Source organism: Oryx dammah, unplaced genomic scaffold (assembly GCF_014754425.2).
Source record: "Oryx dammah isolate SB20612 unplaced genomic scaffold, SCBI_Odam_1.1 HiC_scaffold_2, whole genome shotgun sequence".
Classification (NCBI taxonomy): Eukaryota; Metazoa; Chordata; class Mammalia; order Artiodactyla; family Bovidae; genus Oryx; species Oryx dammah.
The window spans coordinates 185,272,988-185,290,631 of NW_024070186.1; the positions used below are offsets into that span (position 1 = coordinate 185,272,988).

The 17,644-nt window shown below is 40.4% G+C and overlaps 1 protein-coding gene across 1 annotated transcript in view; it reads left to right on the forward strand.

The window, feature by feature from the left end:
* The window catches only part of LOC120878061 (S-adenosyl-L-methionine-dependent tRNA 4-demethylwyosine synthase TYW1), a 142,020-nt gene that overhangs the window by 43,210 nt on the left and 81,166 nt on the right, over positions 1–17,644 (forward strand). The window contains exons 11-12 of the mRNA XM_040260637.1: positions 1,641–1,750; positions 15,733–15,910. Coding sequence (XP_040116571.1) covers positions 1,641–1,750; positions 15,733–15,910 — 288 coding nt within the window. The remainder of the gene's footprint in view (positions 1–1,640; positions 1,751–15,732; positions 15,911–17,644) is intronic.

The following is a 17,644-nucleotide window of genomic DNA, read 5'->3' on the forward strand; positions in this document are numbered from 1 at the left end:
CAGCAGGATATTTGCTATTTCTATTATATTTTTTGGCTGCTGTTGGCATAAGTTTTACTTTTATGTAAGCTGTAAACACAGTATATCAGTACTCTCTTTTAGTTGTACTGTCAGTTGTTTTTTGAGTAATTAAAAGGAAAATAAACTTTATTTTTCCATATTTTTCCTTTTTTCAGCACTCATCATTTCTTTGAGTAATCTAAGTTACTATCTGGTGTCTATTTCTTTTGCCTGAATGATTCCCTTTAATATATTCTGTAGTATAGATTTGCCAACAAGGAAAACTCTCAGATTTTTGTCTGCAAAAGTCTTTCTTACTCCATTTTTGGAAAGATATTTGCACTGGGTATAGAATTCTGAGTTGACAAGTTTATTTCCTTTAAGCATTCTTTCAGGTGTCATTATAGTTTCATCTGGCTTACTTGTTTTCTGATGAGTTGTCAGAAGTAATATAAATCTGTGTCCTTAAGTAATGTGCCCTTTTTCTCTTACTTGAAGATTTTCTGATTTTCTTTTGTTTTCATTAGCTTAGATACTGTATTTTTACACTGTCTTCAGATATTCTGGTTGTTCTGCAAGCTTCTTGGATCTGTGGTTAATTGTTTCTCAATAACTTTGGGAAATTGTTGGCCGTAATTTTTCTACATCTTTTTCTACTTTATTTTGTGTTTCCCTTTTGAGATTTTAATTACTGTACTTTGGCTCTGGGATTCCAATTATGTATATTTTGGACCTTTTGATAATTGTCCCACAGCTCTTGGATGCTGTGTCTTTTTTTCCCCCCACTTAAAATTTTATGTGTGTTTTAGTTGGCTTATTTGTCCTCTGCAAGTATTTTTTTTTTTTTTTACTCTTTCCTTAGCTTTTGTAGTTTACTGTTGAGCCTGTGGAAGTCTTGTTTTTTTTCATGTTTAGTATTTCTGTTTGATTATAATTTTCATCTCTGTGCTGAATTTACCCATTTGGTCTTGCATGTTGTTTACCTCTTTCTTTTAGGACTTGTAACATATGGTAATCATAGTTCTAAAAATATAACCTGTCAGATACTTTCACCCCTTGTGTCAGAAGAGTTTGGTTCTGTTGATTGCTTTGTCTGTTGGAAATGTATTGTTTTCTTGCTTTTTTGTATGCCTCTTATTTTTTTTTTTTTGAAGTTCAACATTGTTAGAGACTGAGATGAATGTTTTTTGTGTGTGGAAATTGGCACCCCTTTCCTTTCTGGTGTCCTTTAGAGATACCTTGAGTGTTGCCTGAGGTTTGCTGGAGGTTTTTCTTTCCATGTCAGATCCATCCTAAGCTTTAGGTCTTCCCATTGCCTTTCAGAGAGAGTCTTGAAACAATATTGTACTGGTGGTCATTGCTGGATGCTTGTTAGCCTGGTGGTGTGTGGCTGGGAGAGAGGGGTACATGTTTTGTATTGTTCTGATTAAGCCTCAGTCTTGGCCAAGCATTTCCCTTGTCCATCTATCTGTCTCTCCTAGATGTCATGACTCAAAATAAGTTGTAAAATATAGCTATAGATAGCTGAGCTTTTAGGAGAAAACCAACTTGGATTTTATAATTATATGGACTCTTTCATAGTGGGTGACTAGCTGAGATTTAACAGAGTTCTAAAGAACTTTTGCCTCTTTTTTTCCTAGGCACCACACCAATCCAGTGGGTACTGAGTGGCGGTGGCAGATGGACCAGCCTGAAATGATCTTGAAGGAAGCCATTGAAAACCATCAGAACATGATCAAGCAGTTTAAAGGTATCTATCTTCCCTCTACAAAGGAATGCTAATAGCCTGAATTAAATTGGCAGAGGAATTGCCTCCTTTGGCAGAATGTTGTCCCTGCTGGCAAATTCTCGTGTAGGAAATCAAAAACTTTGTAGAAATACTATATATACTTTGGCCTTTGTAGTTTTCACTGATAACTTTATATATATCTTATGATGGGAGAACTAAAAAATTAATTCAAAGCTTAGCTATTTTTAATACAGTGCGCTCAGCTTGTAAATTTTGGCTGGGAATGTATCATCATTCCTCCTAAAAACTTTTGCTATTGTTCTGTGTGGGATACAAAGCAACCTTGTGATTCGACTGATAATTTTAGATCATTCAACTGATAAGTAATACCAGTTAGATAGTATTAGGAAGGCATTTTTGAATAAATGCCATATAAAAAAGGAGGGTTAATTTTAATCAGATTTCCTCCACATGATCCACAGTGATGTATAGAATTCTGCTACTCAGTTTCTAGAATTTCCTGATCTAGCTGTGTCTCACAGTGCAAGGTATTTGACTCAATTGGAGATGGCTGGTTGTTAAGCTTTAGTGTGCATCAGAATTGATCATTAAAATAGTGATTCCCAATCTCCTTCCCCAGGGATTGATTCAGAAAGTCTGAGGGAGGGAGCTAGAATGTACATCACTTACACATTTTCTGGTAACCTTGATGTTGAACTGGGAACTATACTGTGAGACCCACCACTGTAAATAGATATAGAGGACGGGTATTGGGTTGACCAAAAAGTTCTTTGGGCTTTCCCGTAGCAGCTTAAGGAAAAACCTGAAGAAACTTTTTGGCCAACCCAATAAAATAATGGCTTTTTAAAGACAACTGCAGGTGATCGACTGAAATGTGTTAGGTTCCCTGTTAAATGTGCATGCCTCTGTCTCCACCTACCACTTGTCAGTCCTGTCTCCTTTATTCTCCTTTCCTTTCATATACAACAAAAAAGTGAATTCCAGCCAAGGTGGGTTTGGCATCGGCACTCTTGCATCGTAAATGGGATTCTTTATAAATCCCAGTAATTAGCATTTTGAAGATCAGGTAGTCCTTTCATGCAGAGAAGATCGTTCTGCCAGGTCACTGCTTCTTGAGATCACACTGTTTCTGATGTTTTTCTTTCACCAAGCAGTTCTCCAGGTCTCAGTAGACACTGCCTGGGTGTTCGACAAATGTAATTCAGTCCTGGCACTGTCAGGAGATAACATCAGACCCACAGGTTAGGGGTTCAGTCCTGTAAGATTGCGCCCCACTTCAGATGCCAGTGGAAAGCCTGGGATGTTACCTGTGTTCCTGATTGACTGTAAATTGGAAGTTCCCACGACCTCCTCAGATTCTGTTAGTTTGTTAGAGTGGCTCGCAGAACAGAAAAGCATCTACTTATGTTTACCAGTTGCTGTAAAGGATATTATAGAGACCACAGGTAAACAGCCAGATGGAGAAGTATAGGGTCGGTCTGGAAGGGTCCTGAGGCCAGGAGCTTCTGTCTCTATGGAACTGGGGTGCACCACGCTACTAGCGCATGGATACATCTGCCAACCCAGAAGCTCAGCAAATCTTGTTCAAGGGTTTTTATAGAGCTTAATTTGTCAGTTCCCTTTCCCTTTCTCACCGGTCCATGGGTGTGATTGAAAATTCTAATCCTTTGAACATTTGGTCTTTATGGTGACCAGCCCCATCCTGAGGCTATTTAGGAGTCCTACCCTATGTCACCCTATTTGCATAAATGTACTTAGGTGTACTTAAAAGGGGCTCCTTATTTAGTTTTTGGCTGCGCTGCCTGGCATATGGGATCTTAGTTCCCTGACCAGGCATTGTGTCCCCTACAGTTGAAGCATGGAGTATTAACCACTGGACCTCTAGGGAAGTCCCGAAAGGGATCTTTATGAATGACAAAAGGTACTCCCACCACTCAGGAAATCCCAGGGGTTATAGGAGCTTTGTGCCAAGAACCAGAGCAAAGACCAAATCTATTTCTTATTTTTTACCATGGTATTTCTTACTACTATTCTGACTTCCTAGGAGAAATTGGGAAAGTAATGCAAATAATGATTCAAGAGCAATAATAATTTATAAAGGTATTTTTGTAAAAGTAATTTATAAATTTATATTATCTTTATGAGTTTTCTAAGGAAAATTGCCCTATACATATATGTGTACATATGTATGTGCCAACTTGTACATCAGAGATGCTAATAAATATTTTAACATTTCATCTTGGTTTTTAGTCTCAAGAATTTTTTTTTTTTTTTGGAAACAAGTCATTTTCTCTCATTTGGAAAAAGCGGTGTCTCTTACCAGCCTTTTGGGAAAATTAAATGAAACTGTGTAGTAAAAAACACTGTAGTAAAGTCTCCACATCAGGAATTTACTAGCTTTTCTTAGACTCTTTGTTGATTTAGTTAATATTATTGATCATTAACCTTCAAATAAACCATATGCCTTTTAAGTAAATTTCAAGGCAAAGTCTTACTTTCTTTTGGATATTTAGTTACTAGTCAGAGTTCTCCAGAGAAAGAGTCATCAGGATGCTGTGTGGGTGTGTTTAGAGGGAGAGAGAGAGATTGATAGAGTGAGATTGGCTTAAAGAATTGGATCATGGAATTGTACAGGTTTGGTCAATCAAAAAGATAAAAATAATCTGATGGAGTAGACTAGCAGGCTAGAGATTTAAGGAAGAATTTCAGTTCAAATCCAGAGGCTGTCTGCTTGTAGAATACCTTCTTGCTTGAGGGCTGTCAGCCTTTATTCTTTAAGGCTTTCAGTTGATTTGATGAGGCTCATCCACATTATAAAGGGCAGTCTGCTTTACTCAGAGTCCACTGACCTAAATGTTAGTTTCATCCAGAAGACATCTTCACCATCTAACATCCAGAATAACATTTGACCAAACTGGGCACCATGGCCCAGCCAAGTTGACATGTAAGATTAGCCATCTTAGATAGTCATGTCAGAAGCAGGCAAACAACAGTAATTTTACCTTTTTAGTGTAATCAGTATGTTTTTATTTCATGCTTAAAGAAGCAGTTGAATCCTTAAATAATGGGGTGATGGCCGAGGATGTGTGTGTTTCCTGGACATCTAGGAAGCTCCCTGAATAAATTGTGTGCCAGGCAGTTTGTATGGGTGGAAGCAGCCCCGAGGAGTAGACACGCATTTTTCCATCTTGAGATGTCCTTGATACAGAGTGACAACCTGAGTTTTGATAGTGATTTTTCTGACAGGAGCATTTTTGTAAATGCACTTTAAATGGAAATAAGAGATGAATAAATCATGAGGCTGCCTTTCTTCACGTTAATAACATATGTTAGGTGAGCTCGGTGAGCACGTAGTCTTTGTTGTCTGCCTAGCTTGTTGGAGGGTTTGTCCTGTGCAGAAAGGTGTCCCTGGTTAGTAACCTTGTGCTTGCTCTAATCAGTAGGCATCTCAGACAGTTTGTCTTCAGGTACCTGTGGCATAAGAGACAAAATGTTTTAAAGTATATATATTGTCTTGCAGGGGAAGGACAGATACAGGATTGCAGGGAGAAAGAACAGAGCATGTCTGTGAATAAGTGAATCCTGAGTAGGGGTGAGAATGCTAAGAGGATGGGGGTGACCCCTGAAATACAGCAGCTGCCATTCATTCACCCTTAAAAACAGCTTTTATAGAGTATCTTCCTTGCCCTTGTAATTCTCACAAAGGATGCTTTTTGCATACCTTAATTAATTGCCTTGACAAAATGTTACCATGTCAGCAGAACATCTCTTTATTTAATCAACAATAAATTTTCTCGAAAGGTTTTCAAATTGGAACTGGTTGATACTTGTATACTGACACTCTTCAGAATACAGAAATCAGTTTTTCTTTACAGTAATAGAAAACAAGTGTATTTTTGAAGGTGTGGTTGGCAGTAGACAGGTCTGCACATGGGCTTAAAGGAGCTCTGATTCGTTATATTTTCACTAAGAACTCCCTTCAGTTCAGTTCAGTTCAGTCACTTAGTCTTGTCTGACCCTTTGCGACCCCATGAATCACAGCACGCCAGGCCTCCCTGTCCATCACCAACTCCCGGAGTTCACTCAGATTCATGTCCATCGAGTCAGTGATGCCATCCAGCCATCTCATCCTCTGTCGTCCCCTTCTCCTCCTGCCCCCAATCCCTCCCAGCATCAGAGTCTTTTCCAGTGAGTCAACTCTTCACATGAGGTGGCCAAAGTATTGGAGTTTCAGCTTCAGCATCATTCCTTCCAAAGAACATCCAGGGCTAAATTTCTTTAGAATGGACTGGTTGGATCTCCTTGCAGTCCAAAGGACTCTCAAGAGTCTTCTCCAACACCACAGTTCAAAAGCATCAATTCTTCAGTGCTCAGCTTTCTTCACAGTCCAACTCTTACATCCATACATGACCACTGGAAAAACCATAGCCTTGACTAGACGGACCTTAGTTGGCAAAGTAATGTCTCTGCTTTTGAATATACTATCTAGGTTGGTCATAACTTTCCTTCCAAGGAGTAAGCGTCTGTTAATTTCACGGCTGCAGTCACCATCTGCAGTGATTTTGGAGCCCCCAAAATAAAGTCTGCCACTGTTCCCATTATTTCCCCGTCTGTTTGCCATGAAGTGATGGGACCAGATGCCATGATCTTAGTTTTTGAATGTTGAGTTTTAAGTCAACTTTTTCACTCTCTTTCACTTTTATCAAGAGGCTTTTTAGTTCCTCTTCACTTTCTGCCATAAGGGTGGTGTCATCTGCATTTCTGAGGTTATTGATATTTCTCCTGGAAATCTTGATTCCAGCTTATGCTTCATCCATCTCAGCATTTCTCATGATGTACATATAAATTAAATAAGCAGGGTGACAACATATAACCTTGATGTACTCCTTCCCGATTTGGAACCAGTGTGTTGTTCCATGTCCAGTTCTAACTGTTGCTTCTTGACCTGCATACAGATTTCTCAGGAAGCAGTTAAGGCAGTCTGGTATTCCCATCTCTTTCAGAATTTTCCACAGTTTGTTGTGATCTACACAGTGAAAGGCTTTGGCATGGTCAATAAAGCAAAAGTAGATGTTTTTCTGGAACTCTCTTGCTTTTTCAATGATCCAACGGATGTTGGCAATTTGATCTCTGGTTCCTCTGCCTTTTGTAAATCCTGCTTGAACATCTGGAAGTCCACGATTCACATACTGTTGAAGCCTGGCTTAGGGAATTTTGAGCATTGCTTTGCTAGTGTGTGAGATGAGTGCAATTGTGTGGCAGTTTGAGCATTCTTTGGCATTTCCTTTCTTTGGGATTGGAATGAAAACTGACCTTTTCCAGTCCTGTGGTCACTGCTGAGTTTTCCAAATTTGCTGGCTTATTGAGTGCAGCACTTTGACAGCATCATCTTTTAGGATTTGAAATAGCTCAACTGGAATTCCATCACCTCCGCTAGCTTTGTTCATAGTGATGCTTCCTATGGCCCACTTGACTTTGTGTTCCAGGATGTCTGGCTTTAGGTGAGTGATCACACCTAGGTTATCTGGGTCATGAAGATCTTTTTTGTTGAGTTCTTCTGTGTATTCTTGCCACCTCTTCTTAATATCTTCTGCTTCTGTTAGGTCCAGACCATTTCTATCCTTTATTGTGCCCATCTTTGCATGAAATGTTCCCTTGGTATCTCTAATTTTCTTGAAGAGATTTCTAAGGGTATAAATATTAAACAGATGACTGTCCTTTCTGGATAGTAAGTTTCAGAGTGAGGATGGCAAGGCTGATGAAGTCACTCTACCTCTTCTGAACTGAGTACCATCCCCTGGGTGATGCTCTGACACACATTCCAATTCTGGGTGCTAAAGATGCAGGAGTGTCACTTAGATTTCATTTTAGCCCCTGGTGGAGAGTCTATTCTCTGTCTTCCCCAAATCAGAACTCCTTAGTAGAGACTGGCATGGAGAAGTGGCTTAATCTCAAATGTAGAATTACTCACAGATGCCCTACAGGAAACTAGTTCTGCTTTCTCTTCTTCCACATCCATTTTAGAATTTCCCTGTTAAAGCCCTGTTGTTATTACCCTGTGTCCCCTTGTGGCTTACAAAAGAATAAAAAGCCAAAAGTAAAAGTGTGTTTCTGGTTTCCTCAGTTGGAACTTGGGATACATTTTCCTATAGGAAAAAAAATTGAATTTGATTAGGTGATATTGAAATGGACTTGGTAGTGCTGTAGTTAGGTATGTGCTGTGCTACGTTGCTTCAGTCGTGTCTGACTTTTTGTGATTTAATGGATTGTAGCCATGGGATTCTGCAGGCAAGAGTACTGCTGTGGGTTGCCATTTCCTCTTTGGGGATCTTCCTGACCCAGAGATCGAACTTGAGTCTCTCACATCTCTGGTGTTGGCAGGTGGGTTCTTTACCACTAGCACCACCTGCGAAGTTCATTGTTTAGGTATATTACAGACTAATTTGATGTTGGCGGAGGGGTGGGGGTTTGAATGGTAACTTCATCTCCATTTTAATAGCATTATATCTGGAGGAATATGAATTTCAGATTTTGACAAATTTAGGAAACAGGACTCATAAGTTGGAAGTTACAGGCAATTTTCCAATGTTTGCAGCCGTTTCCTTCTTAGTTTGTTCTATTTTTCCGCTCCTGCCTCTCCTTAGACCTCCCTCTTTTAACTCACTGATGCTTCCCCTCACTGCTGTGGAGCCCTTTGTTTCTTGGGGTGCTTTCCCACCCCATGTTGATCACCGACTCTCTCCCCTCAGTCTGGTCCAGTCATTCGATGATCTGATTTTTGTATGGGATGAGGCTTGTTGTGGGTATTGTTTTTGCCTCTGAGTTTCCAGCTTTTGGGGCTTCCCTTGTAGCTCAGTCAGTAAAGAATCTGCCTGCAATGCAGGAGACCCGGGTTTGATCCCTGGGTCGGGAAGATCCCCTGGAGAAGGAAATGGCAACCCACTCCAGTATCCTTGCCTGGACACAGGCAGCCTGATGGGCTGCAGTTCATGGGGTCACAAAGAGTTTGGCACGACTGAGTGACTAACACGAACACTTTCTTCTAGCTTTTGGCTCAGTGGCCAGCCTTCAGCACATTTTGAAGACATTCTGATCTTTTCAGCATTTCCTTTTTGTGCTTCTGTTCTCAGTCTCAAGGGTAGTCATTGTCTTTTCGGTTATTTCATTGATCATTAAACCAGTCTTCTTCCCATGACCTTTAGCTTTCCCCTTTATATGCACAATGTATAGTTAACTTTACACTGATTACAAGTGGGTCAGGATTAAAGTGCAACGAAAATGCTCACTGCCCCCCTCCAAATACCACCATGGCAGGGAGACACAGGCTTCAGAGAATGGGGTTGAGATTTCTTTTTTTCTCTTAGTTAAATTTACATATTTGTCTATGCTTGGTCTTAGTTGCGGCACACAGGATCTTCGATTTTCATCACGGCATGTGAATTCTAGTTCCCTGACCAGGGAGTGAACCCGGGCCCCCTGCCTTGGGAGTGTGGAGTCTTAGCCACTCAACCACGGTGGAAGTCTCAGGTTCAGGTTTCTTTAACTCAGTTTCCTATCAGTTCAGCTGAGATCAAGTGAGTGAACATTCTTTGGGAGGAATGTGCTCAGTGCTGAAAGTGCAAGGATGAAGAAGACATCATTTGTTGCTATGTGTTTTTATCTATTGTTTAATGCAAAAAATAAAGGGTCTCTAATAGATGGGCCTCAGGAACAAGGTGTGCTAAAGTACACATCCAAAAGGAATGTGGGGGAAGCCAGGAAGAGAATACCATCTGCTAATTGTTTTCTGAAGCTTGTTTATGAAATAAACATCCCAATAGAAGTGGCTGGATCAGAGATCTATTGTATGTGACTTTCAGCCAGAGGGGTTCTTAGGAAGATCTTTGGCCAGGAACTGTATCATTATTTGAGAAAGAATGTTTTATTTCTGATTGGTCCAGTCTTTAGAAATAGTACTCATATTTGTCAATTATACCTCAATTAAAAAAAAGGCATAAGAGAGTATTAAAAGAATAAAAGTTCATTATTAACCAATCCCCCCCCCCCAAAAAAAAAACCCCCGAAGAAATAGGAATACCTTGTGTTGAACCTTATGTCATTTTTCTGGGTTATTCAGCTTGTTGCTATGACCTTAGGATAAAAATTCTGGAATCTTAACTTTCTGCTTCAGCATCTTTCAGTGACGTAAAGTGCATGCGTGCGCTCTCAGTCATGTCCGATTCTTTACGACCCCATGGACTGCAGCCAGCCAGGCGCTTCTGTCCATGTGGATTTTCCAGGCAAGAACTGACCCAGAGATCGAACCTTCATCTCTGATGTTTCCTGCATTGGCCAGCAGTTCTTTACCCCTAGCATCACATGGAAGCCCGAGGTCTTTACCCCCAGTCTAGAGGCTGAATTAGAGACATTGTGTTTGGGGGCAAGCAAACCATTTTGGTGCCTGTGGTGTTGAACTCATGGGGTCTGGATTGGACATTGTCCAATATGGGGCATTGTCCAATATCAAAAGAACTTTAAAAGACTGTCCCCTTACCAGCAAGGTACTTTCTGACTTCAGGGACAGAGCATCCATGGAACCATCCTGAAAAAATCTTCCCGTTGTCCACACCTTCTTTTTGTACAACCAGAAGACTGTCAGCTGGTGTTTATCTTACCCATTCAAGGCTCAGGGGTTAACAAATTTATAGAGAAGAGCAGTTGTAATCATAAACCTGACTGCATTTGCCTAGCACCATGGCATTAGCCTGCCCGTTCCTGCCTTAAATCCTGGTGCTGGCTTCTCTTCCTTACTAAGAAAATGTCCTTTGAAGCCTTCTTTGCACCCCAGGATAGGGCACTTTTGACTACATTAAAAACCTGTTCAGGCAGGTATCCTTTCTTCTCAATGATTTTCTTTGCTGGGAATTCCTTTGCTGCCTCTTAGTTGGCAGAAGCTGCTCCTCCTGTTATCTTGACATTTTAAAAGTCAGACCTCTTTTTAAAATCATCAAACCATCCTTTGCTGGCATTCCATTCTCCAGCTTTAGATCCTTCACCTTCCTCTTGCTCTAAGTTGTCATATAATGACTTCACCTTTTGAATCCTATTCATCTATAGGTATGTCTTTCTTATAACAATCCTGCCCCACACATAAAAGCTGCATTTTCAATACGAGATAAAAAGGCATTTTACAGAAAGCTCAAGGTTTTCACACCTGCTGTAGCTGCAGCGATAGCTTCATGAATTTCCTTTTCTTTTTTTTTTTTACAATGGTCCTTCCACTGGACTCATTTGTCTTGGAGTGGCGGGCAACCGCAGCTGCAGACTCGACTCTCGGTGCATATCAAGCCATTTACCCTTTTGTCACTTTTCTCTGCTTCTTGGGAGGACTTCCAGCACCATATATCATATGGGTCCGTGCTGTTATTCAAGGTTTACGGTATTGCACTAAACATGATGAAAACTATGAGAGAACTTCAAACCTGTACTGCAGTGAAATTGACTAGAGAGACAGCTGCTCACATGATGAGGAACCTCACGTGGAGTTTCAGACAGATACCTGCGGCACTTGTGCTCAGCGCCCTAGCAACAGGAGGTGCTAGGGAAGTTTTACAGTGTTACAGTCTATACAGCGTCTTTACCTTTGTTTACATGTCTGTCAACTGGGAGTGGTGCTATACGAGGTCTGTTTGTGTGAGTACATTTTGATACATTTTAACTTTAAAAAAAATACATGTATATTTTATGATAGTAAATGATAGAGTAGTATCTACATGTATTTTATGCATTCAGGATACACCTAAGTTTTAAATTTTTTTGGATATTACTGTGTTATGGGGTGCATCTAAGAGACTTTTCAAATTGTCACAAATCTTCAAAAACTTTTATATAAATAGAAATTTCCAAAAATTATATATATGTATATAAAAGAACTATATATATATATATATATATATATATGTGTATGTGTGAGTGTAGAAAAAACCACATACACGTGGGCCTGCACTCTTCCAAACCTTGTTCAAAGATCAACTGTATGTTGAATTGAATGGAATTACCATTTTAATTTAAAATAGAAAATAATTGAATTTATAGTATAATTTATGAAATAATTATCATAATAAAATATTTGCAGCTAAGATTAAAAAAAAAATGCTTATGTGCTGGGCTTGGTACCAAACTAATTTTTTCATGTGGCTTATTTGATTGAATTCTCACAACTGTGTGCCTGTGTATATGTGTGTGTGTGCGTGTGTTTGTGTGTGAATTCCCCACGTTGTATATCAGGGAGTAGGTGTAGAGGGGATGAGTGGCTTGACTCAGGACACAGATCCCCCTAGTGCTAGAGCCAGAGTTTGAACCTGGTGCGTTTGACTTCCAGTGCATCTGACTGCCTTGCCAGTACTCATTCTTCTTTCTGAGTTTTAGGTTATTTTTGCCACTTCAGATTAAATCTTCCCTTCAGCTCTTCTCCTCATGGGGAGATTAATGATGTTTCTTTCTTTTTTTTACAAAAAGAAAATTTTATACTTAATGTGGAGTTGTCTTGGCAACACAGAGTGAGTTAAGTATCAAGTTTTATTTAAAACCTTGATTCACTTAAGATTTTAGATTTCAGTAACTTAAAAAATTATCCATCTCCAATACTGACATGAAATACATTCTTAGAATTGCAGTTAGATAGTCATAAAAGAAGATAAAACCTGCCACTTTTAAATTGTTCTGATTTTAGCCTGTATTATGTTGATTTTGGTGGCTTGGGTGTTTACTTGCACTTGCTTATTTCCAAGTAGATTGTGTGTGAGTGTGTGTGTAAAATGAAGTCACCTCCTGGAAACTAAAGCACAAGCAAGCAGTGAAAGCTAACTTTATTTTCTCTAGATTTGTTGTTGTTCCTTAAGGTGATAGTTACTTGGAGTTAATTATTTTAAGAAACCACGATAAAGGTGATGATAAAAACAACGTCCTTAATGAATTTTTTGTGTGTGTGCTAGGCCATCTGCTAAAGCCTTTCCAGGCATTATCTCACTTAATTCTAACAAACATTCTTTGGGGTAAATACTGCTTATAGTGAAGAAAACTACATTTCAGAGGTGACTAAGAAATGACTGAGAAGGTGTATGAATATGCTCCTCCTCACTTCTACTCTTGATGAGGAATATTATACTCTTTAGAAAGAATGTATTTTTCAAAAAGTACTTGGAGAAAGTAGCATGGATGCATATACGCTAACATATGTAAATAGATAGCCAATAGGAATTTGCTGTATGACTCAGGGAACTCAAACTGGGGCTCTGTAGTAACCTAGAGGTGTGGGAATGGGCTGGAGCTGGGAGGGAGATTCCAGAGGGAGGGGACATATGTATACCTATAGTTAACTCCCTTGGCCTGCAAGGAGATCAAACCAGTCAATCCTAAAGGAAATCAGTTCTGAATATTCATTGGAAGGACTGATGCTGAGGCTGAAGCTCCAGTACTTTGGCCACTTGATGCAAAGAACTGATGCATTAGAAAACACTGTGACCCTGGGAAAGATTGAAGGTAGGAGGAGAGGGGGACAGTAGAGGATGAGATGGTTGGATGGCATCACTGACTGAACAGACATGAGTTTGAGCAAGTTCTGGGAGATGATGAAAGACAGGGAAGCCTGGCGTGCTGCAGGCCATGAGGTCACAGAGAGTCAGACGTGATTGAACTGTTAATTCATGATGTATGACAGAAATCAAACCAATATTGTAAACCAATTGTCAATCAATTAAAAATAAATAACTATAAAAAAATAAAGACCCTAGAGAGAGCGCCAAATCCTAAGCACTAGACCACCAAGGAGATATTACCATATGGAAAACAGATATCCAGTGGGAATTTGCTGTGTAATGCAGGGAACTCAAATCCAGTGTTCCGTGACAACCTAGAGGGCTGGGGTGGAGTGGGAGGTGAGAGGGAAGTTCAAGAGGGAGGAGGCATATTTATACCTGTGGCTGATTCATGTTGCTGTATGGCAGAAACCAACACAGTATTGTAATTATCCTCCAATGAAAAATAAATAAATAATAATAAAAAAGAACCTAGAGATAATGGACAGAAATGTCTCAAGTAAAGAAGGATTATTTTTATTTGCCTTCTTATGCTCTTTCCAAGCCTTCCCAACTCGTGTTAGATTGAAGGATGCTAATGAATGCTTTCTATTTATTAAACATAATTTTTTTTCTTTCTTTTTTTCCCCATGAATGCTTTCTGCATTGAGTCAAAAGCAGTACTGCTTGACCTATGCGGTCCACTCAAGTTACATGGGGAGCATTTAATAAATACTAATGTCTCAAGCTCATCCCCAAAGATCAAGGTTTAATTGGCTTGGGATACTGCCTGGATGCTGAGATTTTTAAAAAATTCTTTAGGTTATTTCTCAACGTCTAACTACAGTGGAAATCCATGGTGTGTGCCAGTGGTTCCCCAAGCTTGACTGCACATTGGGATCACCTGGGGAGCTTCAAAACCTCCTGCTGCCCAGGCCCCTCCCCCAGATGGTGATTTTATTGGCCCGGGCTGTGGCCTGGAGTTTGGAACTTTAAAAATAGTCCTAGGTGATTCCAGTGTATGTCTAAGTTTGGAGACTTCTGGTTTATGCAGTGGTTTTCTCTTTTAAAAAATTGTTTTAAACTGATAGAAATTTTAAAAGAAAAGAAAAGGTAGTTATTTGTTTGGCTGCACTGGGTCTGATTTGTGGTATATGGGATCTAGTTCCCCGACCAGGGATGGAACCTGGGCCTCCTGCATTAGGAGTGTGGAGTCTTAGCCACTGGACCACCAGGGAAGCCCCTGTGCAGTGGTTTTTGCCTTGGCTGCACATTAGAATCATCTGGGAAACTGTTAAAGCTCCCATGACCCTGGCTTGCACCCACTCCAGTTACATAGACTCTTTGGTGCTGGATCTTGGCGGCTCTAGTTTTCCACGCTCTTAATTCAAAATACTTGAGGGATGAAGGGAGGCAATGATTGGTATAGGAGAGGCTATTCTTGGGCTTCCCTTGTGGCTCAACTGGTAAAGAATCCGCCTACAGTGCGGGAGACCTGGGTTGGGAAGATCCCATGGAGAAAGGAAAGGTTACCCACTCCAGTATTCTGGCCTAGAGAATTCCATGGACTGCACACAGTCCATGGGGTCACAAAGAGTTGGACACAACTGAGCGACTTTCACTTCACTTGCCTTATGTAGCTATACTGAGTTCATTTTCTTAGACCAACACGATGGCATGCAGAGCTAAGCAAATAATGGAAAGTAATGTATTCTGTGTTCCAAATAATTAGCTAATAATAAAATTAGTTTTGCCTGCTTTATTGATGTAATTTAAATAGTATTAAAGCCAAGGGTGAGATTACTGGTTTAATAATTCTAGGTTTTTCTCTTCTTTTCTGACTTAATGTGGCTCAGCTGGTAAAGAATCTGTCTGCAATGCAGGAGACCTGGGTTTCATCCCTGGCTTGTGAAGATCCCCTGGAGGAGGGAACGTTTATGTCTGCCCTCTTAGTGCAGTAGGCAGCACATCAGTCTCATACTCTGAAGGTCCTGAGATCGAACCTCAGAGGGCAGATCATTCTTTTCAGGATTGCCTGGTGGTTCAGATGGTAAAGAGTCTGCCTGCAATACGGAAGCCCTGGGGTTGATCCCTGGGTCAGGAAGATCCCCCCAGAGAAGGAAATGGTAACCCTCTCCAGTATTCTTGCCTGAAAAATCCCATGGATGGAGGATTCTGGCAGGCTACAGTCCATGGGGGTCACAAAGAGTCTGACACGACTGAGTGACTTAACTTTCACTTTCAATAATTTTAAGGATCCCCCCCGCCAGCCCTTGTTTTGTATTATTTGGCTGGTATCAGAAATGAATTTTCCCTCTAAAATCAAAGAACCATTAAGAAAAATTAAAAATTTTTTAATTATGGAAAATAAAAGTGATATCCTCTATTTGTACCTTATTGGACTTGGTCCTTTCCACTGTCTTCCAGGAGTGCCAGGCGTCAAAGAAGAACGCTTTGAAGAAGGAATGACAGTAAAGCACTGTGCGTTGTCTCTCGTGGGAGAACCCATCATGTACCCTGAAATCAACAAGTTTTTGAAGCTCCTTCATGAGTGTAAAATCTCCAGTTTCCTGGTCACAAATGCACAGTTCCCTGCGGAAATCAGGTAAGTGGTCTCGCCTGTCAAGATGATGCTTCTTGAATCTGTGTTTGACTGAGAAGTAAAGCTAACAGGTATTGATTCAGAAAGGACTTACTCATTTCTAACTATGTATAAATGTTGGCTTTGAGGGGTCAGAGCACCTGCTCCTAAATATCAGTTCTATTGGGAAAGATAACATTTGTTTAAAGAATAGAGGCAAAAAAAAAATTGCTGGGGGAGTTCAACAGAGAAGTAATTTTTTTTTTTTTTTAGATGGGAGAAGTGGGGTAAAAACTTCTCTGAGAAGGCTTATTAAATTTGGGTCTCAAAATATGGCCATGACAACTTAGAGGGGTGGGAGGGAGGTTCTAGAAGGAGGGGACATATGGATACCTATGGCTGATTCATGATGATGTATGGCAGAAACCAACACAATATTGTAAAGTAATTGTAGCGAGAGAGCAGTTGGCCAGGTGGCAGTGGTCAGGCTCTCTTACCCCACTCCACTCACATCCTACTAGCTGGGATCATTTGTGGCACTGGGCATGTTCATGGTGGTGTGGTCCTATGTAAGCACCACCTGAAAAGCTCTTAGAGGCAGAGTAGAGTTGCGCTGAGTTGAGTTGCTGCTGCATCAGCCATGAGCCAGTAAAGCATGTCTGCAGTTCCTGTGGCTCCTTGCAGCTTCTTCCAGCTTCCCTGCTCATACCTTGCATGCACTGGGTTCAGCAAACAGTGAGATAAAGCGAGATAGTAATTATCCTCCAATTAAAAAAAATAAATTTTCACAGTATGGCTGGGATTGGTACTTGGGGAGATAGGAAACTGTAGGTTTTTAATAGCCTTTCCCTTCTCCAGGGGATCTTCCCAACCCAGGGATTAAAGCCAGGTCTCCCGTATTGCAGGTGGATTCTTTACCAGCTGAGCCACAAGGGAAGCCCAAGAATACTGGAGTGGGTAGCCTATCCCTTTTCCAGCAGATCTTCCCGACCTCGGAGTTGAACCAGGGTCTCCTGTATTGCAGGCGGATTCTTTACCAACCGAGCTACCAGGGAAGCCCAATTTAAAAAAATATAATAAATTTTAAAAATATGGCTGGGATTGGTACTTGGGGAGATAGGAAATGGTTGGTTTTTAATAAGAAATACCTGAGAAGGATACAGAATTGGGGTCTTTGGGATACCACTGTGTAAATATAGTTGATTTGGACCACAGAGGGTGCGAAAGAGCCTGGCAGCTGGAAACCAAGTTGAATAGGTTGGGGCGACAACTTCAAATGCTGTTCTTTAGGAAAATCTTGCTTTCCGCAGAGTAATCTGCCAGCTTGTTTGTATAAAGTGGACGGGCCAAGAAACAGGAAACTGGATAGGAGATGGTAAGGTTTGTTTAAGAGTTGTAAGGATGAAAGGAAGACAGAATGAGGAGTCTTCAAAAAGGTGGCATTGATATTGCACTTGAAAATACGTGGATTGTTTTCAGATATCTTTTGATATTGATTTCTAACGTAATTCCACACTGGTAAGAGAACAGACTCTGTGATTTCAGTACCTTTAGACCATGAAATTTTTGTGCCTTGTTTTGTGTCCTTGGTTATATTCCAGTGTCTCCCAGTGTATAGTCTATGGGAACTTGAATTTGTATCCTACTGTTTTGTGAAAATTGTATAAATCTTAATTATATTGAGTTGGTCCATGGTGCCTTTTGGATCTACCATATCCTTCTACTTTTCTGTCTATTCGTTCTGTTAGTTTTTGAGAG